This window comes from Brachyhypopomus gauderio, chromosome 5, assembly GCF_052324685.1.
Source record: "Brachyhypopomus gauderio isolate BG-103 chromosome 5, BGAUD_0.2, whole genome shotgun sequence".
In the NCBI taxonomy this organism is placed as follows: Eukaryota; Metazoa; Chordata; class Actinopteri; order Gymnotiformes; family Hypopomidae; genus Brachyhypopomus; species Brachyhypopomus gauderio.
Genome location: NC_135215.1, coordinates 4533776 through 4559414, shown reverse-complemented (window position 1 = coordinate 4559414; position 25639 = coordinate 4533776). Strand labels below are relative to the sequence as shown.

Below are 25639 nucleotides of genomic sequence, written 5' to 3'. Positions count from 1 at the left end.
CCAGTATTTCAATACGAGAATAGGGACGTGCACAAAGAGTAGCCTATCCCGTGTGTACTGGACGTAATGAAATATCCTAATGAGACGGTAAAGACGAAAAACGACACGCACGTCGAGCCCAATTGTGGGTATCATTTATTTTGCCTTGAGGGAAATCAATCTTTTGTTCACCGCTTCCCCTCAGCAATCCCTGGATCGAACATGCCAAATTCTTTTCAGATAGATGCACCTAAACTCTAAACGGACCATACTGCATGATGTGTTAAGGAGAAGGCGAATAGGACAGTGTTGGTTTGAAAAGAACGAGCTCACACGATCGATTCGATTGGTTCCGAACCTGATTACGGACCGAGGGGAGTCGAAACTCTAACTTCTCTGGCTTGGTAATGAGAGGCGGTGACTTTGTTGTGTTAACCAGGCGAGCTGGGACGGTGCGGATGAGTGAGCAGGACCGCATAGCGAGCGCAATCAGCCGTGCGCGCCTCTCACAGTCCAAACCAGCCAATTAAAAGCTAAACTACTTAAACGCTGTGGGCCAAAATAGGGTTTGCTCATTACCGCAAACAGTGTGTTAGTGCGTCCATTGCTCACAAAAAACCCACTTTTAATCAGCTCTTTAAAACCTAAATAATGCACCGTTTTGTTTGCATTAAAAATGACAAACGTGTTGAATGGGTTTGCGGCCTTCAGAAGATTTGCACACTAATGACCGTCCATTTACATCTTTTTACTAACCTCCGACTAATAAATTCCAGCAACTTGAGGTCGTGGCGATGTTGTATACAACTCTTCGCCACCTAGCACAGCATTCCACATTTCCCTTGGAGTGACAGGACCCAGCATACCTACTGTCAGACTGCTAATCTTTACTTGGACTTACTTGGGCTTTAGTGAGTAATGTAAGTCATTACTGCATAAACTCTTAATCACGAGGACAAGCTGCAGTCACTTTTGTATATTAATTTTTGCTCTTAATTAATCAGTGTCTGTCCCTCTGTCTCTGTCTGTCCCGGTGATCCTCCTGAACTTAAAGTTCACCTACACACCTCGGGCGTTTATGCTTGTTCTCTAACAGTTGAGTGAGGTGGCGTTGCGCGGGGGGGGGGGGGGCTGGGCATCTCTGGCACACCGTCCACGCTCCACGCCGACAGGCAGGAATCAGACGTACTCGTAGTGGAGGACAAAAAACTGCTGGGGCAGGACAAAAGGCAGAGCAGGCGTGCAGGCGAGGGGCAGAGCAGACTGTTCCCTGCACGGAGGGGGAATGCTAATTACAGGCCGTCTGCATGGACCCGCATTGTTCCCTGCACCCAACAAAGGCCTTTCACAGCCCTAAATGGGGGCTACACAATAGCTGCTCTGGGGGGGCAAGCTTCCCCTGGCCCCTCCCACAGGGAAGGGAAAAGAAAGAGTAAGAAAGGAGATGGAGAGAGAGAAAGATGCTAGTAGCTGCAGCTAGCTCTGTTTTTACTTTCTTTTTTAATGTAGATAACTAGCAGTGCATTTTCATGTCCTTGTTGAAGTATCAAATTTCTAACCCACTTTCTTAAAATATCAGCTCTGTCCCACACCCACCAGGATGGCCCGTCACTGTAGGTTTATTGTTTTGTAGCTCGCGCGAGCCACTCCTGTGCCATGGGCTGTTGTGTTCTCACAGACTACCTCCCTCCCCCCCTCTCTTTCTGCCCCCCTCCCTGTGCAGGTATACAAATGCTCTCCGTCCAGCCGGACACCAAGCCAAAGGGCTGTGCCGGCTGCAACCGGAAGATCAAGGACCGCTACCTGCTCAAGGCCCTGGACAAGTACTGGCACGAGGACTGCCTGAAGTGTGCGTGCTGCGACTGTCGCCTGGGAGAGGTGGGCTCCACCCTGTACACCAAAGCCAACCTCATCCTGTGCCGGCGGGACTACCTCCGGTAAGAGGCCCCTCCACCTCACCTCCCCTTTGGGATGGGCTCTGGTCCATCCCGGTCAGACTCTGGATGTGTGAAGTGTACCATGGGCTAATGAATCTCTTCGGGATCCACAGGAACTCGCCGCTCATGTACAGCACGGTATAACAAGCATGTGATTAGATTGCACGTAGATAGAAAGGTACTAATACTGTTGCATGTTTGAAGACGATTTTAGGTTGGGACAAGTTGGTTGTTTATGTGATGCGTTATCGATATCGGGAAATCCTAGGAAGTGGGAGTATGGAAGAGGAAGAAGAGCGTGACACTTTTCCTGTTTGGTACACGAAAGTCAAATTGTCGTGGCAAAACTACATTTTACATTGGGGGGTGGGGGGGGGGTTATATCTACAAGAAGGTTACATTTGCCACATTCCAAACACATGGCTGTAGGGGTGTTCTTTGAAACCTGCAGTGAAAGAGCACGTCTAAAAGGTCATTATTGCTCTCAGTACTGCTGTCCTGAGCAGTCGTTCATGCATTTACATGTGCTGTTTGCTTAACACGAAAAAGGGGCGTCTGAGAACAGCCAGCACGTCTGGTTCGGTTCAGGCAGTCCGCTGGGCCACAGTTGCTAAAACATTAAGAATCCTGCTAATTTTCTCTCTCTGAAAGAGGTCTCAGTATCCACTGCATCCATTGTCCGTGCTTTCAGCCAAGTGTAGCAGAGCTGACCACCCCAGACTGACCCTGGTGCATTTCTTTATGCGCTTTGTCGTTACTGGTTTGGCTTAACCGCAAGTGCACTGGGGTGGCCCAGTAACACCAGTGGTGCTGCTCCAGTTTAATTCAATCACACAAAAAAAGCATTCTGGGTATGTCAGGGAAGGAACTTTTTTTAAGCAGTGATTTGTTTACAGCCACAACTGCTGAAACTTTCACTTTAACATTTAAACTCTTTAAATGTGTGCACAATGTCTGTATAGATGATATAATACTATAAACAGAAATAATTGGAAAACAAAAGCCAGTACTCGGGAAGGGGGGGGGGGGGGGGGTTACTCTTCCTCTGCTGATTGGAGATCATGAAAAACATATCAGCCTGACAAAGAGCCATTCACTTCAGATATGAACCCAAGTCTTGTGTTTAGGTTTAGGATATGAAGCTGATGTCATTAACTGACAATGACATCAACGATTATTATGATGATAGTGAGATGTTGGTAAGTGGGACCTCTTGGGGCTGAGATTGTTCAACCCTTTAACAACTAGTTGCAATCTGCACCCCACACCACCCAATCTATATTATTCCAGCTATGTAGCCTCTTATTTAATAATCCGTGTAGGAAAGCCTCCATGCGTGGATCAAGTCTATTAAGCCATACTCATTGTTCATTTCCAGAAAGCCGGGGGTATGTGCAGGATGCTGCCCTATGACAGACGTAAGAACACAGAGCACTGCGTGTTTGCAGGCTGGCTGGGGTGATCCAGGGACGCTGGGTGTTCGGGAACAGTGCGGGACCTACAGGAAGTGCTCGGCACCTTGGGCAGTTCATTTTACCTGGGTGGGAGATGAGAGTGGGTGAGGAGAGTGCCCACTAAGCCTGGGGTGCAGGAGCAGGGTTGGGGGGAGCAGGAGGGAGATGAGAGTGGGTGAGGAGAGTGCCCACTAAGCCTGGGGTGCAGGAGCAGGGTTGGGGGGAGCAGGAGGGAGATGAGAGTGGGTGAGGAGAGTGCCCACTAAGCCTGGGGTGCAGGAGCAGGGTTGGGGGGAGCAGGAGGGAGATGCCTGCCAGAGGGCTGAAGCTCAGATTACCGCCCTACAGCAGACCCCGTTGGCATCACCCTGGGAAAACGCATCTCCATTCACGACAATACACAAACGCACACACACGCACGCGTCCATGCACATTAAAACAGGGCCGTCTCAAGAAGCTCAGGAAGCTGACACTAAACCCAAAGGTGCGGAGGATGACACCTCTTGCTCCTGCCTTTGATAGAATCAAAAGCATCGCCGTCCGGTCATGCTTGCTGGCCAAGGTAATGCTTAGGGACCGTAGATAGTTTACACACGGAGCGTCAGACTGAATGTTCATTCCCTTACTGCAGTGGTTAGTGCTTGTCTTTCCTATTCTGGCACGTCTCCATTCGGAAAGTGCCCGAGCTCTTCTTATGCTCGTCAGCGTTTGCGAGGACACGGGCGACGCGTGCTCCTTTCTTTTCTTCACCATCATCAAAGTTCAAGGTGACTGGATTGATTTGATTGTTGCCATCGTGTGAGCTTCCTGGCCACGTCGGCCGCCCGGGCGTCTCCTCGTCTGCGCTTAATGAACGGCTCACGCGCCCGAGGACACGGCCCCTCGCTCGCACTCAGGGCTGCGAAAAGAAAAAAAGGGTCTCCGTTGCCGCGGCGATCAATGGAGCTCCACCTACCCGCGCGGACCCCTCGATCCCGGCCGCACCTTATTTATTTAAGTTGGCGCTGCAATCAGACACAGAGATAAGAGCGAGACCTAATCCTTTGCTTCTTTTTTTTGCTCTGTTTCAGCGTTCTATTTAAAAGTGAATTATGCCTGGATTTATTAAACATGGCCACCCCTCCCCCATGGACCACCCCTCCACAGAATCAATCCAATCCTGTTTAGCAGTGTGGCATGTTATTAAGGCTGACATAACCAGGGTTAATAGAATTCTTCAGGGGTCTACGACTATGAGGGACCATGAGCAATGCCATCCCACCAGCTGAGGAATAATAATCCCCAACACAATGCACACGAAAACAAATTAAATAAGGACGACAACAAAAAAAAGATGTTTTCCCGGACCTGTTTCAGTAGCTTGTGTACCGTAGGAACAAATACAGTGTGGGACCTTCTCTGGTTGGCAGGTGGAGCAGGAAGTGTTTGGTGTGACTGTGTTTATGGGTGTGGGGGGTTGGTGCAGGTCTGCTAGAATTGGTGTGGGTGTGGCTGTGACTGGTGAGAGAATATCAGTTGCTTCATATTCAGAGCATAGAGAAGGTAATTATTGATAGAAGGCATTATCGCACAGAGCTCGATTCTTGTATTGCACTCAAAGTATGGGTATATGGTACCGGGCCGCCGTATCACCAAATGATTCTTTTGATACTGTGTTGACGTCTCCATTAACGATAAAGGTAATAACAGCAATAGCAGTGTTTATGCTGATGTGCTTGCATTTCAGAGCAGAGAGCGATAAGGTTAAAAGACCCAGCCAGAAGAAGAAGAAGAAAAGAGGCTGAGACATTTAAGTTGGGGAGGTAGCAGAAATAGACTGTCGCTGCACACAGAGTAGCCACAGACATGGAAGCCGTCCACCAAGGCCAGAATGCAAGCGGGGGGGGGAAGCTGTTAGGCATCAGTTAATGGAAAACTGTAAATTTCAGGCATCCATTTTAAAGACAGCACAGGGAGACCACTTATTTATTTATCTATCTATTCATTCATTTTTTTTTAATCCAACTTCAATTTTCCTCTACAGTGGTTTTACTAAGATTGTAAATGCAAGCAAACTCACAGAAGCCGTCAACATGACTGGATTTATTACCGTTTTGGAAAGCATGCTATCGGTGGAAGATAAGCAACATGTAGAGCATGGTTTAGTTGTAATAACTTCTAGTCTCCCTCACTCATTCAGAAGCAACTTTGTGGACCACATCCACCTTGTACTGTATAAACTCATGGAAATGAACCATAAAAAAAAATGTATCTAACTTTTTCATATTTGCATGTGGCATATCGTAGGCGGTGCAGAAATCATTTGTGAACATGCTCTGTGTTTTGCTGTCATACAAAGGATCAGTTCCGTGTTGTTGCATTTGTCTTATCTGGGTTGAAGTTGAGAACTGAGGAAAATCGACAAACACTTCCCTCCTGTTTTTCGAATGTTAAAACGTTCATCATGTTTCATCCGGGCCAGTCCAACATTTCTGTTCCGATCGGTTTTTAGAGTATGAATAAACATGAGATGGCTGTCGCTTGCTGAGGAGGCACAAGCAGGCAGGTGACTGGTATCTGTCTAAAGTCGAGAGTGGCGCACTCGTATAAAATCAGATCACACACCCAGCCGAAACTCTGCGTCTCTGGCTGATCCTGCTACCGTGACCGTGTGCCGTCGTCCTTGAAACATTACAATTGGGTCAGTGCCAAAAAGAGAGTCGGAGAATGACCTAAAAAGGCAGAAACCAAATTTTTGGAAGTGCACAGATAACTTTGTCCAATCAGCTCTTTCATTGATGTGCGCAGGTGTGCAGTGGTGTGTTCTTTTTTTTCCATTTGCTCTGTATTTAGCATTTTGTTTGACATGATTAAAAGAGGTCATGCAGGACTTTGTAAGCTCAGTAAAAAAAAAAAGTTTCAGATCTCTAATTTGCAACCCCACCCCAAAGAATGAGTCACAGCATAATAATTCATATGTCAGCTGATTAATTGTTATCTGATGGTGTAGTCATGAGGGTAGGGGAGCATGGCGTGTGAAAGGTTAGCGTGGTCTCTCCATGGGGACAGGTGCAGCGCGGCCTGCTGCAGTTTGTCTAGGACCCTCGCGCCAGTGAGGCTGGCTGAAAGATTGAGGCCAGCCCTCTTAATGACCAGTGCAGATGCTCGTATGGAGAAACCACACGCTCCTCCTTTCCAGGCAGGAGTCCTCAGTTAACTGCTTTCTCTGTAGTGAGCCTCCCTCAGCTTTCAAAGAGCATTTGCACCAGGAGTGTGTGTGTGTGTGTGTGCGCATGCACGAGATGATGTACAGCATATTAATTTAGCATCTCCTACCATGAGTCTGGAGTCAGTTTTTATCACATCTTAGACCCCTGTAGGTCCCAAAGACACTAGTATTTCAACACGAGAATAACGTGCTTTATTCAACCTTTATTCACTAACAATTTGGACGTTATTTGTAACACGTCAAGTTTTTATTGTTCTGTTTTCAATATGTATATTTTCTTGAGCTTTTTTGTTACTCAAATGATAATGATGATGATGATGACATAATTTATGATGTTGTATTCCACAGTGGTTTTTTACCCAAATAGTCATTGATATCTGTGGGAAATCACAGCCTCCTTTGTGCACTTGATCCAGTCTGACTTACCAGTTTATTTTGAAAAACATCTCCATAACTGTCTTTTTAATGAAATGTTTTTTTTCACGAAACAAAATATACAAAAATGCCGTGTAATCTGTTGGAATCTAAGTGCCTTTATGCTTAAGTAAAAATTATATTCAGCTGATTAGCTGATAACAAAAGGGATCAGAAGTTCTTATAAAGTTTCATTTTTGAAATTTGAAAGTGCTTTGTTCTCCCATGAAATATATATTTTTAAAGCCCACTAACTCTCTCTCTCTTACTTTTTATTCCTTTTTATAATGTTTAATTATGCATTTAAAATTTGTAATAAGTTATTAATTTTAGCATTTACTGCATCCCCTATTTGTCATACTTGATTTTAATACATAAATTGCAACCATGAAAAATGTAATGAGTTTTACAAGTATAATGATTCTATTACAGATGTCTTGGACAGGCTGCCTGATCTATGGAGGAACAAAATAGACATATGCGCATGTGTATTACAAATGTGTGGTATTACTGCATTAAGATATGACGTATATGGTGTAATGATGAGATTTGAGCCTGGAGCATTCTTCTTCCTGAAGGACTTGTGTAAACTCAAGCCATGCATAAGTTTCACTTCCCGGCTGAAGGTCGAATGTTTATCATGAAAGCTGAGCATTAAACTGATACATATTCTAAAGAAGTCATGAACAGACCAACCAAGTAAATTCTGACATGCCTCAGATGAATAACCCTAGGATGCAAACGGGTCTGGTTTTCAAACATTAAGACATTAAGAGGATTTTGCGCGCCTTTGTCAGCAATGACATCTTCACTGACGACTCCCCACACCAATACAAGGTCGAAAACGCACTTCGCTCAACACAGTGTTTCTGGGTGCACCTGAAACTGCACCTGTGTTGTGGTTGTTTTATCGCTTCTGTCTGTTAGGAGGTATGCTGAATTATAATTTTATTTTTTTATAGTTTGCTGGCTTTTTTTTTTTTTTCCTCTTGTTTACGTGATCCCTGTGCTGGCAAATGTTTGCGGCTTTGCTTGCTGTGTCCTTGCTGGATCGAGCCCGTCTCGGGGCCACATGCAGCTCCAGCACATTAGAGGTGTTACGGATGCTCCTCGTTCTCAGGCCCACGTGCAGCTTCAGCACGTTAGAGGTGCTACAGATGCTCCTCGTTCTCAGGCCGTTCCTGAGGCCACACCAGTGAAGCGCGCTTAGAAATGCGAGCTCCGAGGCAGACGAGGAGACGTGTGGCTCGTTCGTTAAAACTCCCATTAGGTCTTCAGTAGCTCTGCGCAGACTTCTGAGGTGCCGGTTTCAAAAGAGGACATTTCAATGGCTTTGAGGAGGTGACACACCCCCCCCCCCCCCCTCCCCGGAGAGCGTGGTCTATTAGGACGCACCTTCAGTCTAGCAGGATCAGAGGCACTTGAGGTGTGGACTCGGAGGCTGCACGGTGCCTCTTGGCCCTGGGTAGCCCCCTGTCTCTGCAGCGCAGGTTACGACGGAGCACTCGGTGTGTACAAAAGGGCCTCTCCTGCTGAGGACTCTAATGGTCTTGCAGCAACAGACTCTTTATCTCCTTATCCTGTCCGTCTCATTAGATAGCCCCACATCTCCTCCAGGCTCCTACTCCTGAGTCCTTGTCCTCCGCCAGCATTCCCCGAGGACCCTCCTGAATGTGGATTTCGTTCCGGAATAGCGTTGTTTTGTCGCCGCTCTGTTGATATCAGAAGCAGATTCGCCTCGTTCTTAAAGGAGTAGCTGGCATTTATCAAAATGATGAACGCGCTCATGTGGGAAATTAGGCCACTTGTGGGATTAGCAGCAGTGAGGATACAGATTTAAGTAAACTGCTTCACTCAAGCTAATGAGGCAGTAAGGTAACTAGAAAATGGAAGTTTGGAAAGAGTGTTGGTATTGGCGTGATGAATAGTGATGCAGTTGAACACGGGCTACGTGTTATCGGGAGCTCGAAACTGTTCCAAACGTTTTAACTCCAAGGCAGAAGAGGCCCCCCAAAAAGCAGAAACTTCTCACTTGAACTTGTTGGCAGCAGAATGAGGAATTCACAAAACTGGGTGTTGCATCATGATTCTTGAAGACAAAGCAGGACAGCGAGTAGAGGAGTTGGCAGGAACGTGTATCCAAGTTAGCACTGTCAGATTTGAGGTTATGTCTAATTCCAGCATTGAAGTTGGGGTAGTTTCCTAAATGTAAATGTATGTGTGAAAAGAGCACATTGAACAGGCTAGATGAATAGTTAGACAATCACTGCCATTACTTTTGGTAGGTTGCTATTATGACAATTACTGCATGACTAGGTGCTTAGAATCTGAATTGTTCAGCCATTGAAGTGGATGATGTTAGAAGTGTACATGAAGGTCCACTACACAAAAACCAAATGGTCTTACCGGGACGTTCCATTCAGTTCACATGTGATCTTTGCAACTGTAAAGAAAGTTCCAGAAGCTGAGTTTCTGTTCCCGAGCTTGTTGGCGATATTATTTGTTCCCTGCGGCGCGTCGTGTGATTCCTGCCCCTGGAGACTCCACAGCCGGGCCGGGAACCACAACGGCCCCCGCATCGCCACAAGGTGAACTATTCCCTGCCGTGCGTTATTATTAATAACTGTCAGCCAGAGGGGGTCACCCACGACAACTCCTTGAAAAGAACCCAGGGCAAGGCAAGTAGGCCGCAGCTGGGCGCCTTGTAAAACAATACCCCGCCCCCCTCCCGGCAACCCCCCGCCCCTTGCCCCGCCTGCTTCCCCAGAGGATCAGCGCTTAAGGCAGGAATAATGCATGGGGGCAATCTGAGAGCAGCGCGCGGCCATGTTTGTGTCCGTGAAAAATTAAGATGTCACCACCTGGCACTGTTAAGCATAGCCTACCTTTTGCCAGAGCATGGAGGCTATCTGTTAGAACGGTGCGGTCCAAAGAGAGGAACTTTAAATGTCTTTTTTTTCCTTTCTTTTTTTGCCATCTTTGTGCATACCTTCCTTCTTCCTGTACATTTCCAATGGTGCCATTGGAAATAGTCCTGTATGCAGACAACCGAATGAAAACCGCATGCAACTCCACTTGCTAATCAGTACAAGGATCGCTGACCTAAAATACAAGCTCAACTGAAGTGATCACAAGTTTTAAAATGCAAAAGAAAATGGATTTGCTTAAAGCTCGTCATAGAACGAAATCATTTTATGAAGCTTATTTGCCTATGTGTGGTTAGTTGTTTGTCATGCCATGTGCTCTTTAAAGGAAGTGGACAAAATAATTCAAAATCAGTGTTGCTACAACCTCCTTACAGCTTAACCGATTCTAATCCACCAAGCTTGTATTAACAGGAATGTCATTTCTCATGTGGTAGTGGCGTGTGTCATCATAGTGGCAGCAGTTTATTCATGTCAGTCTCTTCTTCTGTGTACTTTGCCTTTGAATGCATTACAAATCCCGCTTTAATTTTCTCCACGTTACCACACAGACATCTACCCACATCCCTCCGATCTCTCCAAATGAAATTGGTTTCAGAGGGGTCAGAGTTCGCAGAGTTGAGCTGTGTTATGATTTCCATCTAATCTGTGTGAGGAATACAAGAGCCTAATCCTTCCAACCTTTTCCAGCCACTGTTACATTGTCATACCTGTCTAGGAGAGCCATAGAAATGCAGTGGTGGAGGTGTTGCGTGCGTGGTGCTGGGGGGTGGGGGGGGGGGGGGGGGGGGGGGGTTGTGGGGGAGGGCGGAGGCGCTGTTTCTCCATCCCTATTTGTTTTGTGGATTTATGGGAAGCGAAATGTCGTACGGCTCCGACTGTGCCATGCGTGGACGGACTCCATGAGTCTGAGGCTAGATTAAATGTCAACTTTGACCCTGCTGCTGATCAGAAAGGGCCACCCAGGGCCTGGGGATGGGCTTGATTTGGTCCGGAGGAGGAAATGGAACCCCTGTGGATTTATTGCTGGGGACTGCTGCTGTTGCACTGAATTCCCTTGCCAGTACATTTTTCATCATAGCCTTATTACAGAAGGCAAATGTCCACCATGAAACCCCTCCCCTCTCAAAATCCCAATATAATATTAAAAAAGAAATCACTTCTTTTTCAGATGAGAGTATATGAGATTAGGTTTTAGAATATGGATCCCAAAGTTCATCTTCATAATTTCACTCCGGCCTATTTCGATTTTATAGGGTTTTTAGATCGGCCCGTTTGTGCCGTTGATTAATTGCAATCTCGTGCATTAGTGAACCAGTTTGCTTTATCGTGTCTTCACAATTAAGGCTGCTACCGTGATGTCCGGGCGAGAGTGGCTCACGTTGAATCTGTCCCGCAAGCTTTGAAATGGCAGGGTGCTCCACGCAGGTGCCGTTTGGAGTCCGCTGCACCTGCAGTGGTGTGTCCATGGGAGAGGTGGTGTTGGGGAGGGTAGGGTGGGGGGAGCAGATGACCATGTTGCCTCACGCCACCTCCACACGATGGCAGCTACCTGCCGAGCTCAATATTATCTTTTATCATCCCAGCAGCAAAAGAAACTGTTTGTCGGCAGCTTACTGTTCCTTGCTGTTTTTGCTGTATTGATTTCTGCCAATATGAGTTTTTGCACCCCTCCCCCTCCCCCCTGTTATCTAGCCATGCAGTTCTCTGAGGTTTGATTTGTATTGACAGAGCAAAGGCTCAGAACAGGGGCGAAGCTGTTAAGGATATTCATTACCTCCTCGTCTATAGTATCTGCTGTTAGCTGTAGTCTGTAACACACCTGATTTGTCGGTAGCACCTGGTTTTATGTTCTGTGTGCTTGCAGTGTTTCTGACTGTGTTCTGCTTTTTCAGGTGACAGTAATGGAATTTATGCCTTTTAGATTTCCTCTGTTTTTAATCTTTTTTTTTTTTGTCAAATTATATTGAGTGGAGTCCATCGTGCTTCTTACACTCGGCAATGCTTCAGATGCTAGTTGTCATAGCAATACTAATTCTGATGTCGAGAACATTCTCACACACATTAATAATATTAAGAACATTTATCCTTTTCCCCTAATTTTTGCCCTTAATTTTCTTCCTCATATACATACATTAATTTCCAGAAAGTGCGGCAGTCTTAATGAGGAAATTAAATCAAGCACCTGCTGACTGTGCTGCTAGGGCTGATCATTTCTGCTCTCCGACAGGCTAAATTTAACTTTCACTGGCAGACATTCTTGCCAATTCCTTTTTCTTGCCCTCCAAACCGTTTGATATCCTCGCTCCTCAGAGATTAACCTTTACGCCCTTAATAAATGGTCTATATTGACATCAAAGGGACAGGGAAGATGGCGCACGGCCTTCTGGGAAAGGGTCCCGGAGCTTCCCGAAAGAGCCTGGCCCCGGCTCTCTCAAACGAAGGGCTGTAATCTGGGCCGGCCGTATGGAAATTACACTCTTCTTTGTCTTTTTAATTAAACTTGAGCACAGTTTGGAGGCTGTTTGACCTTTGCCGGCCCCTCTTTGTGAGCATTGCTGCAGGTCAGTTCCATGCATATATTACCACCGGTTTGCTCTTCGCTGCTCCCAGCCCTGGCCATGATCCACCAGGCTTTCCGGATGAAGTCTGAGGTGTGGTTCAGGAATACCAGCCAGGTCTTATCTGCAACCCACTGACAAATCTTTGAAAAGGATCAAGAGCACGCTTTTAAAGGGGACTTATTTTCAGCGTGGCCACGTGCGGCAGTGTGCTCGAGACTCCTCCGCCGCTCACGTTTTTTCATTGTGATCAAATTTAATTTGTATTAACAATGGAGCAGCGAACAGGTTTTGATTGCTTTTTCAAAGCCGCCCCTTTTGTCTCTGTTCAGAGTTTCAGATGCTCTCAAAAGAGGACGCCTTCACAGTGTAGGGAGTCATTGTTGTGTTATAAAAAAAGACCCCCCCCCCCCCCCCCCCCACAATCGCATTTTTCTTGTTTTACAGATCACACGCGACTCAGATCTCACTATGTTATGGTTTCAGCTGCTGCAAATCCACGCCCTGCACATGCTAATTGAAACTCAGAGGCAGGGTTTTTTTCCCCTTAGCTCTGGTGGAGTCTGGCCCAGCTGTGGGGGCTTGGGGGGGGTGGGTGGTGGCAGCGAGCAGCGGGGGCACGAGGTGCCGTCGCACACTTGGCTGGCATCTCTCCTCTGCCGGCATGTGAGAGTGTGATAACCAGCCTTGCCGTTTGACACGCGCAGATATGCAGGCGCCCTGCCGTCCCCCTCCCCACACCACACACCCCACAGCTTTGGCAGACACCGATCGGCTTTTGCTTTCTGGGCTCTGGGCTCAGGGAGCCCGCCGCCATCTTGGCTCGAGAAATGGGAGCCATCCGGAAAGCCGGCGGCTCGGCCTCCGAGCGGCGTGGAGCACCCAGCGTCGCTCTCCTCCCACCTGTGATAGAACAACACACGCAACCCAGGAAGTGAGACGGAAACGGATCCCCCGGGCCCGAGGGAGAGGCAGAGGGAAGCTGCTTCTCACAGCAGGGTTCCGGTTTTGGGGCGAAGCGAGTTTAAATCTTTCGCAGTGCAACAAAAACATTTTGGCTTTTGAAAGATCAAAAGTGACTAGCCGAGGTTCGTTTAGCCTGGGATGGCGCTCTAGGGAGCAGTGCAACCCTCAGCTGAGAGAGACTGTGTTTGGAGGCGTGTGCACCACAAGAAGCTCTGACTGCGTACTGGCTCTCCCCAGCAGTGTGTAACGGTGTAAGGCAGTAAGACTGTGATCCCTCCATTATATCTGACTGAAGAGCACACAGTGGTCTATGGAGAGTCACTTTGCTTTTTAGTACGGGCACCAGTGGCAATGCGAGATCTGCAAAGCCCATCTGGGTTCTGCAGAATGCAGAGGCAACATTTTTCTCACGACAGAACCTTATTTTTTATTTATTTAATTGCAGAAAAGTGATTACGTGAATTACTGTTTGGTTCTGCATTAACTTCTCTTTAGTCCACTGGTGTAGCCCCTACAGCTGCATCATTAGACCTCGCCTGCTCGAGGTGTCTCCAGTATTATGCATGCCCTACCAGGTAGAGCCCCCCGTGCTAACGAAGCCCACTCGGGGATTCTGAACCCATCCGTCTGTGTCTGCCCATGACTGGCAGCTTGGCGGACCTCATCAGTGCTCTGCCATGGCTGTTGCTGTTGCTCACCGGCAATTAACCAACAGCACGAGAGGGTCGGCTGTGGCCCGCATAGGCCCCGCCCCCTAGTACACCACCCCCACCCCCTTCCCCCCAAAGTGTGATGAGCCTTTCATGGAGATGAAATGAGGCCGGATGGAAGAGTGAAGGCCGCAGCCATTCTCATGGTGATGGGGCAGAGAAACCTCCAGATGGTGATTGGTCCGTGTCGGGCCCATTTTACGAGAGCTTGATTTGGATAGGGAGTGCAGCCCCCCCCTCCTTTCTCGATCCTGAACCCCTGAGTGACTTCTCAATTAGTGTGCGGCCTAGCGGAACTGCGAGACACCACTGGATGGTCTGTGGTTCCTGAGATCTCTCCCACGGCTACACGCTCAGGGTTATTTTGCCGTGGATAAAGCATCAGTACACATGCTTCTGTTGAGCCCAGCAGAGCGCGGCTCAGACTGGAGGCAGAGGCTGCAGCCGCTTTGCGTCGCGCTAGCTGCAGGTTGCTACTAACACGGCCGCATTCTCAGAAGGCCAAGAAAAACCACTGGGAGTTAGACTTCGAATGATCACACCTTTCCCGAGGATGGCATTAACCGAAGCAACTCTCCATCGGATGCTGTACATGCTGCATTGTGAGCAATGCACGGTGAACATGAAAAGGAACTGCAGATTTCTTTTCTCTCAAATTGCATAAGTGAGCCCCATCTAGGCCAGTCACTCAACTGTACTTGTGTAAAATGAGATGTAAATGCAGCCATTTTAACAGCCTGATTTATTCATGAGGGAACCAATAGAGAGAGACGAATGCAAATGAGCCTCTCTGGCTTTGCCCTTGGCCCAGGCGCAGCCACAAACAAGCTCGTCTCACCGAAGGAATTAACAGCTTTATTACTTTACCTGACAACATGCCCCACACTACTTGACAGCTACCTCCACTTCCTGTGCGCGTGCTGATGTCATCAGTTACCGCTGTTTCGGGGGATCAAACCGCGAGTGTCTCCGCTGACATGTGCGCTGTGCTAGGGAGAATGTCGATGCCTTTTAGCTATTGTTTATTTAGCCAAATATATGTAGGGTGTTCTCCCTCTGCACACATGGCGTTGAGACAGTTCTGCTGTTTGGTGAGCTCTGGTAGAAGGGAGGGGTGTCGTGTGGGTGAGGGAATCGCTGTGGAGCTGTAAGTAATCGATGCAGTCCTAAAATCAGACCCAGCCTCTTCATTAAATGCCTATCTGAGCATGAGGAAATAAGGGCATGGGATTAATCCGTGTGTGTGTGTGTGTGTGTGTGTGTATGAGGGAGATGAGGCAGCTTCTGATGGTCCTGCTGCAGCATTGATTGCACTGAATCTCAGCCACTTTTCCATACGCTTTTAATCTCTCTCAAATGCTAAAGAGGCAATCAAAAGGCATCGCCAGCACACGGGTGTGCGCGAGCGTGTGGGTGAGCGTGCTCTGGGCCCGCCGGCTCCTCAGCCCTGCTCGTTTGCATGGGGTCTGCATGCAGCGATCGATCGATCGCGCGCCCGCCGCCTTGCCTCGCGCGGAGAGGAGCGACTCTGCGGAAGCTAATGCTATCTCACCACCGCGCATGCTAAATGCTATCGCTGCCACTTCAGCAGCTTCTGTGAATAAGAGAGTCAACCTGACACTGTTCCAGCGTGGAGCGGAATTTGATGTCCTGCGACTGTAAATGCGTTTCTAAGGTGTCAGCAAAGGCACTTTAATCCAGACAAGTTTAGCCTCCGTCTGCATCTATATGTGATACGTTTTCCTTCTGTCGCCTATGAGTAATAGTTCAGATTACCGTGTAGCCCCACAGTTCGTAGGAACCATTGTCTTTGTCTGTAATTAGATTTGTGCTGAAGGCAGTTATTTTTCTAGTGCGAGGGAAAAGGCATGGCGTAATGAAACAGTTTAGTCCTCTCCTCCCCCAAAGTTAGCACGGGCCTCGCCGTCCCCACATCTGAGCGGCTCCAGATATTTGGATTTGATCGAGCCAGAGGCTTTTGTGCGCTCTCATTAAAATAATTGGTTGCTCTTGGTCCATTCATTAGAGACTCCACCATTGTTAGGCATGGGTGGTGAGATCATTCGCCCTGATTCCTTCTTCTCTACCACCACATCAGAGTAATAAAGAGACATCACACCCAGTGAAACGATGTGCTGCTCTCCGCCACGCATTACTGTGATCCCCATATGTCCCTGGCACAAAGCAGAGGAGGCTTTTGATACCAGCCTGGTTTGGGGTGGGGGGATAATTAATTTGATTTTTAAATGAGTGTGGGGTGGGGGTGGGGTGGGGGGGTAGGAAAGAGCGTATTGATCATGAGTTCATTTGGCTTTATCTTTATTCGACTAATTACTTTTAGTCTGAAGAACATTAAGGTGGATTTTCATTTCAGCCAGCACTGGGAATTCTTGAGAAATCTGTATTTTATCAGTGATTAAAACATTTCAGTCATTATGTCTGTGAAAAAACACCCCCCAAGCTGAAACTAGGGGTCCTATTTAGAATTCCGTTTAATTAAAAACATGCATTAAGTATTTCTTAATTCTCTTATTCATGATATGAAAAAGGGAGGGAACTTAATCAGGTGGGTTTTCAAGTCATTTTTGTTCCCCCCCAGATTGGCTGTGAACGGGTGGGGGGCGGTTACTCGAGAGACAGAGTGCCGTCTCGGGGACGGCCCACACCAGCTGTACAGCATCCCATCAGGCACGTTTTAGATCCGTGCACTTTATATGACTCATCTGATCCTTGGCTGTTTTAACATTTAAGTTTCCTTCTCTTGAATCACAACACACTGATTCTCTTTCAGCACAATGACACTCTTGAGTATGAACGTAATTGAGATGGACAGATTTGGCCCAAAGACAAAGAGTGAATATTTAGAAGCCATTTGCGTTCGGTGTGGTCATAACTCCAGCACTCTTAAACCACTGCACATGGCTGGAAATATCAACACAATCCCTTGAGTGTAAACATGATACCTCGTGTATTGGCATATGGAAAAAGACTGTATGTTGCATGCAGAGAGCAAGATGTATCTTACTCTGTTGTACATCTGCTAAGATGTACTTCTGCTAAGAAAGTATGCATCTGTTCTCTTAGTTCATAACATGAACCTTGTAGCAATGTTCCACTTAGGACCTGTTTTAACAATTCAGTTTCTCTATGCTAATCTTTTTTCCCCACTAGCTTCCATTTGCACATTTTTATGTGACATTTCAAAGGCTTACACTAGCCAGTCATTGTTGCAGATATTGTTATTTAAATGAAGTTTACCGCAAAGTCCTTTACCATGAATAAAACCCCTAAAAAGCCATAGCACAAAAAAGTGACATTTCTGCTAGCCCCTGTTTTGTCATGGAATGACACGGAGATGTTAAAAGCTCTGAAGGCGTCTCGTAATTACTATGTTGTGCTTGGGGGGGGCGGGAGGTGGGTAGGGGAGGGGGGGGCTTGGCCACCATTAACCTCTCTACACTACAATTCACTTCACATGTCTGGCAATTGCCTCGCTAATAATGCCCATTCTTGCAAATGCGTGTGTTCTTGACTTCCTGTAATTAAATTGGGCTTTTCACATGTAATCTGGAAGTGCAGGGAGGTCAGAATGGGCATGTGTAATCACCATCAATCGAATCTGGAGCAGTAGTACAAATACTTAATCCTCTGTTTTTCCTCCTCACTAAATTGTCGTGATGGAGGGGTCAGGTACTCATTCGATGGGTCAAGGGTAGGACGGTTTTGTCCCCCCCCCCCCCCTTTCTAGTCCTTGACAGGTTGTAATGAAATGGAATCTTTGCTGTGAGCGGATGAATAGGTGTTCTGTTTGTCTTTACGGATAGGCTTGATGTTTTAGCATACGTGCTGAAAGGAGAAAAAGCCTTTTTGACTTCTTAAGTGCAACGTGAACGTTTCTTGTGCTTGAATGGCATTCATCTCTCGAGTGGTCTCTCAGGAGGAGCACTGGGGGTGGCAGATGTTGGAAGTTGTTCTTGGAAAAGTGAAAAGACTTCGGAGCATGCTCAGTGTTTTATTGATCCCTGTCATTCACTAAATTCGTTCTTGCGCTCGAAAATGTTGTTTGGGTACATATCGAAAGCATAATGTATAACAAAGAGGAAGTAGGAATCCACTCGTGGTGGCGTCTGCATTGCCCCATGGGTGCACCAAGCCAGCTGTAAGCAATACCCACTATATTCATTTAGGAGCCCTCCGTGGTAACAGCAGCCATGTCCCTCATCCTGTTTCTAAAGAACAAAACGTTGGTATTTCCTTTCAGAGCAAACGGTTTCAAGATCAGCCGACTGGACGTGTTCCGTTTTTGGATGGTCCCCTCCAGTCGAGATTAGCTTAATTAGCTGTGAAGAGCACTGACTCGTGGGACTGCACGTGTTTGGTGCAGATAATTGCAGGCCTAGCTCGGGCTGCTCCTGGCGGCCGGCTCACAGCTGCAGGTGGGCTGGCACAGACAAGGGCCTAGCGGAGTGCACATCTGGGCCCTGCGGGGGCTGAAAACTTTCATTACACCCTCTTCAAAATGCCCTCAGAGTCCCCGCACGCCGTAGCCAAATTTCTGCGCTTATAGGCCTTGCAGCCTTTTGGATGGGTGTATTTAGTGAGGGGATAATTGTGTTTTTTTTTTTTTTTTTTTTTTTTTTTTTTTTTTTTTTTTTTTCTTTTTGCTGCAATTTTCAGTTGAAAGAGTTGCTAAAAAGAGGGGGGGGGGGGGGTCCAGTACAGTGCCTTTTTCATTCTGTCTGTGCTCATACACCCCAAAACCAAATGTTTGGCCTCCTTTATTCCTTTGCAGGCAATTTTAAGCTGCCGTCTTATCTGATATTTGCTCATCTATGTTTTATCTCCCTTATAACGTAGTCATTTTCTGAAGTTGTTTTCTTCCTACAAGACTGTTTACAATTAATTACATTGTAGATGCAAACAGAACCCGTAACCTTTACTGTCAGGAAACAATTACCCTTTTTAGCGGGCAAATTTCTGTGCATTAGATCTCGTGCCTGGACTACTGAGTTGTGTGTGTGTGTGTGTGTGTGCTGCACCAACGTCCTGATGTCCAGAAGAGCGATGCAGCAAGAGAGGGAGGGACACAGAGAAAAGGAGAGATAGAGAGGGTGAGGGACAGAGAGAGAGAAAGGGAGGGAGGGAGGATGAGGCGGAGAAAGAAGGAGAGAGGGGTGAGGGACAGAGTGAGGGAAGGGGGGGGTGAAGAGGGAGAGGATGTGAAGCCTAATAAGTGAGAGGTGGTCATGAGATGCTCATGAGTCTGAAACATGGGTGCGGACGTTCTGGGCGATTAACCGCGATCTCCCGGACTGACAGTCAGGTGGAGATCCGCCCCGGCTGTACCTCAGGAGCAAGAGGGAGAGAGAAGGGCCCATATTTCATCATTAGGATATCAGAGTCCAGGTGCAGATTAGAACTGATCCAGCCAGCAGCCCAGCAGGGCAGGGCACTCAAGGAGGGAAATCTTATCCTGCAGACAATTCCCAGGTCACGGCCGCCCTAATTGAAATAATTTTGCCCCAAGAGTTGTTTAATCTTCGGGAAATCGCACATGCAGGAGGGTGTAAATTGAAGAAAGCACACGTCTGATCGCATCTGCCAGCCCTGCCAAGCCTCCCGTCTTCCCAACACCGACACCAACCCCCCCCACACCCACTCCGGCTCTTTCAGATGCTCCAACTGGCTGCAACTCGCCGTCCCCACCCTACCCATCCACCCACCCCCCCCGCTAAACGCCACCGCTTAAAAGCCCACACCCGCACGGGCCGCACGACCACGCTGGTGCGGACCGCTCGCAGCTCGAGACGCAACAAATCATTTGTCTGTTATTTAACCCTGAGCCTGTAATTATGCAGATTGCCATAGATTTTCCCTGGGTGCGGGGAAGTGAGATCCAGGGGTTACTCTCAGCATGGCAGGCGGACGGAGGGAACGGCCGTGCATTACTGAACTTGCCACATTCATCATGTTGACTGATGGCACGGGGAGCCAGTCCCCGGGTCCCGGTGGTTAATGTAGTGGGTAATTAACTGTCATTTGCCTGGTAATAGGCCGATGATCAATGGTTTGTGAGGAAACAAATTCTAATTCGGCAGCTGATGAATGCACGGCAGGGCCAGAGCAATTGAAGCAGCAGGGGGCAGCACAGGGGAAGGGGAGGATGGAAGGAGAGGAGGGGAGGATGGAGGGAGGGGGGGAGGGAGAGAAAAGGGAGGATTGAGGGAGAGAGGAGCGGATGGAGGGCGAGGGAACTGCTGTCAGAATTTCAAATGGCTGTGGACGTGGAGGAGTTATCACTTTCTTTTCTTTTTTTTCCTGTAAAGAAAAAAAGAATGAATAGCCCTGAAAGAAAGTGATAATTTGTTATAAATGAAGAAATCTTCATTTGTTGCCCTTGATGGTTGCAGAATACCCAACCATACAAACCTATAGGCCTAATGAACTCAGATGAAAATGATTCAGGTCATAATATGTCTATGAATGGAGTTTATCGCAGCTAGCTTTTTTCTGTTGGCTTTTTGAATCCCATTTGATTGCATATGATAATGACAAAAGACCCTCATTTGCGTTTGACAGTGAGTAAATTACAAGAATTTTGTAGCTTGGTGAGAGTGTTGAGCTGATACTGCTGGTGCATTTTCCAATGGGGTACTTTCTAATGAGTGCAGGCCAGCTGAGTGCTGGGTTTCGCCTGTGCAACCACTGGGCTAAAACCTTGTGGAATAATTTAATTGGTGTCTGTTTCTCTTTCATCAAATAGGCACCATCGAGCCATGAGGTGGCGCCGTGCACCTCTGCCGCCTTTTGTCTCCAGTAAAACACTGCTGATTTGCTCATTTGCTTTTACACTGGAAATGTGATCCGCCATGAATTTTACATTTGGAATTGTGTTGCCTCTCCAGCCTTTTTTAAATACTCTAAATCGACAGAGAGAGCCCAATGTCCCCAAGACCCAGCACTGGTCCTGACCAAACACCTCTGCCCAGAAAGGAACACGTACGCCTTTATGGCTGGCTGTTGCTCTGTCTCTGTCACCAACATGTGCTTGAAGCCCGCAGTCGAGAAGGTAGAGGCTGACCTGTTTTGCACTCTGAACTTCCAGGCCTCTCCGAGGCGGCATGCAGAGCACATGTGCCTTCTGAATTCATTACCAGCCAAGCACGCTTAATTCGCAGCCTCCCCTGAGAGCCATTAGCGCCTGTGGCATCAAACTGGCGGAGCAGGGAAAGAGAAGTGGCAGATAGGGCTCCATCCATCTCCCCCTCCCCCCTTCAGCTCCCGCCTGGTGGAGGCGCAGGACCACCTCGGGAGGCGCGAGTATTTGTTGCACCACCACCACCATCTCTAATACTGGTTCTCTCAAACGCTTTATTATATAACCAGAACTTGGGATGTCCGTGGGATGGCCTTTTGAAACGCTGAATGGAGCGTTTGATGTGAGGAGTGTACGTGCAGATCAGCTTACGGATTTGACGAGCTGAATTATGCCAAACATTTCTTCTTACCGCACTGGTAACATTTTTTTGTAATGTTTTTCTTGCTGTTTTTTTTTTTCCTGAGCATATTATTTAGGTGATACATTATGAAATTCCATGAGAAGCCATGCACTGTGGTAGCTCCTCTCAGCCATGTCTTCTACCCATAATTCAGTAGGTTTAAGTAACCGGAGTACTTATAGTGTATTTGGAGGTACAGAGCATACAGTCAAGGCTGAGTTTTTGTGAGGCATTAGGACTCAAGGGTCTTCTGCTTTATTCATAAGCTGAAAGTCGAGCCTTTTCTGAAACTCTAGAAATAGTTGAGTGTTGAAGTTGTCAGGCTCTGAAAGAACTCGAACTGAAATCAGCAGCCCAGAGTACTACGTGCTTGAAGAAGAGTTGAGAAGTGTATCCCCAAAAGAGCTGCAGCGTACACAGAGATGTTCCACTGCTTGATCCTGGAGCAGCTCCAGAAGAAAAGGCTCTTCCCTCTGGGAAACCCATCAAGGGCTTTCAAGGTCAATTCCATGTATTTTCTTTGCACGTTTCTGCTGTCTGTTCCTATGGGATGTAACATGTGGATGTAACATGGCTGTAACACAATATGGACCATATACAGTACATTGATCACTTAGTAGTGCATGAGGCCTAAAAAGAAGTTTCATTCTGTTTTAGAGGTTTCAGTTTCAATCCCAATGTTTATTTGTCATATGTAACCCAGTACATGTGCAGTTAAAATGGGATTCGATGGTTTGCTAAATGTCCCCAAGGCAGCAAATAGCACAGTATGCAGAGCTAGAGTACAAATCTCAGACATGCGCTTTGTGTATGTGGCTGCTTGGCTTTGCCATTGTTAAGATGGCGCAGGCACATCTTAAGATAAGCACAGTTTGATAATGATGTTTACTGTAATATTGAATATGGTGCTTGGAGAACAAAATACCATGCCCTATCACTCTGAATCACCCCCGTGACTGGGTGTCCTTTTCCCCCACAGCACAAAGAGCAGTTTCTTGAGACCTTTAAGACTGGTTTCCTGGACGTAGATTCAGCCTCATTACTGAGGCCAGACTAAACTGCTGATGGTTGAAATTCATTTTAGTTTAGGTGTAGTTTTAAACTGGGTCAGAGACACTGGTTACACGTTGTGATTACCCCTTAGTAACTCCCTGGGCTTCACCTCCATGTTTAAACTGATTCGACTGTTGGCAGGAGCTTTGAAATTGACATCGTGATTGTTAATTTTTGCGTCCGTGCAGCCGAGAGCCCAGGACGTGTAATCTTGGCATCGGACATGACTCTCAGGGCACCAGGAGTCAGAGTAAGCGGTTCTTAAGATCTGCTTCTCTTCCCGTTCTGCCATGGTCAACCTGTCAGAACGTCCAGCTGCCAGGTGCAGCCAGAGATATATAAGCCTCCTTCTCTGAGCGCTCTCTGAGCCTTATGACAAGTCCTCCACATATTATTGTACTGAATGCTTAACTATAATCGACATAGCATTCTAACATTGGAGTTTTTTTTATGGACAAGGTGTCGTATGTTAGCCTGGTTGAGCGGTAGAACTGCTTCTACCAGGCAGTGGACTCCTCTAAGATCTGGACATTCAATCATGCCATCTCTAATTTTCAGAGTAGGAGCAGTGATTTCTTAAGAGTACATAGGTTTGGAGAGTAGCAAACTGCAAATGTCCATAGGCACAAGGCCTGGTGCGTGTTGGAAGGATATGTGTAGGTGGATTACCTGGGACTCTCGCCTGATGCGTTTCCTCCCTGCCGTACACATATAGGGCCTTATAGATTCACCCTTTCAAACGGTGGATTTCATAGAATTCACCACATGAAAGTGGACTTTACATATAAATGTGGCACCACACGGAACTGCAGTACATGTCAGCACATTAACTGCCTAATGATCTTTCACGCATCGAACTTAAGCACACGCATTTTACTTACTGAGAGATGCGGAAGGGACAAATTTGCATGAGTGTGTGTGACAGCTACGCAGCCCACACACACATCACTTGGCAGCTTGTTTTAGTTCCGGTAGGCTAGGTAGGCAAAACCTGCAATATATCAGCGCAACCAATAAAGGTTGTGTGAGTGCTGATATGCAGGTGTTTTCTATGAAACCTTAAACCTTAACCAAGTTCATCGACTTCACACAGTTAATTCTCAAACTTGACAATACAGCACAGATTGAGCACTGACTTTGCAGCTGGAGCTGATCGTTCTTGCCGCGGGTTTAGTAGACTGGACCTCTAGTTTGCCTGTGTGTTGTTGCTTTTGGTGTTGCTTCATTCTTTTAATGAAGAGAATGTAAAATTCATCAGAATCAGCGAGGTTTGGCGCAGTCCAGTAGCCTAGTGACTACTGCGTATCAAAGATGTCAGAGCGAACTGTCTTGCATTTAGTTTGTTGTACACATTGTGCAGCAAGTGGAGCTTTTGTGGGCTAAATAAAGCATCTATGAAAGAGCCCATCACTGAGAAAGATCGAGCACTTGGCCATCATGCACTTTAATGGAGAAGTGTCTCTTAGATGAGAATATTAGACTAAATAAGGAATATGTTCCTGCTTCATAATAGGTATTTCAGAATATAAGGGCTAGAAAGGAGAGCTGGCACTCTGCAGTTATTTGCAAAGTCCTGACAAGTGCACTTCGTTTCAGTTGGGCTATTTTAAGTTTGAAGCGTTTTTAGTTCAATAACAATGAGAATTTCAGCTAACACTGTTGTTTTTATTATTACTGTAGTCGAGCAACATCACGTCGACCTTCATCTTAAAAGTTTTGTAAGTGCAGATTGAGCAGGAACATCATACGAAAGTGTAAGTCTGGTCATCAAGTGATTGGTGCAAAGATGCAAAGTTTTTATGTACACATTAATCATGTGAAACACTACAGAATAATAAAAGAAATTCTGCTAGTTTAGGAAAATTGTTCTCAACCTATACTTAAATATTGATAAAGCTAATAGAGGGTAAAAAAAAGAAGAAACCCACAGAAAATAAATCACAGAAAAAATTCTGTTAAAATCAACAGGGACCTTGACGAAACATTCAAAGCCATTGTGCACAAGTTCATATGGTTAACTTTTTCATTTTGGCTATTCACCTCCATGTAGAAGTCCTGAATAACACATCAGTGTCCCAGCTCCTGGCTTTCCAGCTGCTGTTTGTTTAGAACCCTGACTGTAGACTGATTCAGACAGTACAATGTTGCGTGAGTCTTCCTAACATAACTATGTCTGTGCTATTTCTTACCAGCAGTCTGCACTGATTGAGGGCAGGAGTTTGCAGGATGGGTTATCCAGCAGTTGATGATCTGTATTGTCCACAGCAGTGTGCATTACTCCAATGATCCACCACGCTGTCCATGCCGGCGGTGTGGTACCCACACCACCACACGGGTCCTCTGAGAGTCAGCACGCCGATGAATGAACTTCTCCCTCACTCGGGGAAGAGGGTTACAGGAAGCTTCATGCATTTCCAAAGCCTGACCTCTAGGTGCACTTGCTCAAATCTGAGGAGCATGACGGGCCCGGTTGAAGGTGTGCACCCCTTTTGCATTTTCCAGGAGATTGGGAAGGTGAAACTCGCAGAAAGTGTGGTGAGGGTGCAATGGGATGTTGATTCAATCTGACAACACAAAACGCTTCAGGAATCATTTCTTCATATGGGCGCCATTTGTCACTCATCAGGTGAAACAGAATGTTTTGTCTGCCTACAACAAATCATCTTGCCAACATTTCTCAAGGAGTTTCTTTTTCGGCAACCTTACAAATGCACGTCTGACTCTTTTCCTGTTTTAATTCATCATAATCACTCGTAGGTCCACGTTTCTCCGCGTGTGGCTGCCAGGGAGCGCATTTCATCACATGATAAATCTTTTGTGTCCTTTTGTATATATATTTAGATGTTTCAGATCAATTGCAAATGTTGGTTGAAGTAAAAAATAAATAAATAAATAAATAAAAAATCATGTTTCATGCTGTGGCCTGAATGTAGC

The 25639-nt window shown here is 46.7% G+C and overlaps 1 protein-coding gene across 5 annotated transcripts in view; it reads left to right on the top strand.

Moving 5' to 3' along the window:
• The window catches only part of lmo3 (LIM domain only 3), a 29507-nt gene extending 4548 nt beyond the window's left edge, over window positions 1-24959 (top strand). For 3 of the 5 annotated variants that reach the window (XM_077005057.1, XM_077005056.1, XM_077005055.1), the window contains exons 2-3: window positions 1703-1916; window positions 4441-7146. In XM_077005057.1, the coding sequence (XP_076861172.1) occupies window positions 1711-1916; window positions 4441-4537 (303 nt within the window). In that variant the 5' untranslated portion in view covers window positions 1703-1710 and the 3' untranslated portion in view covers window positions 4538-7146. Of the gene's footprint in view, window positions 1-1702; window positions 1917-4440; window positions 7147-24897 lie in introns of those variants that run through there. The other 2 variants (XM_077005058.1, XM_077005059.1) reach the window with 2 other exon arrangements.
• Window positions 24960-25639: the final 680 nt, after the last annotated feature.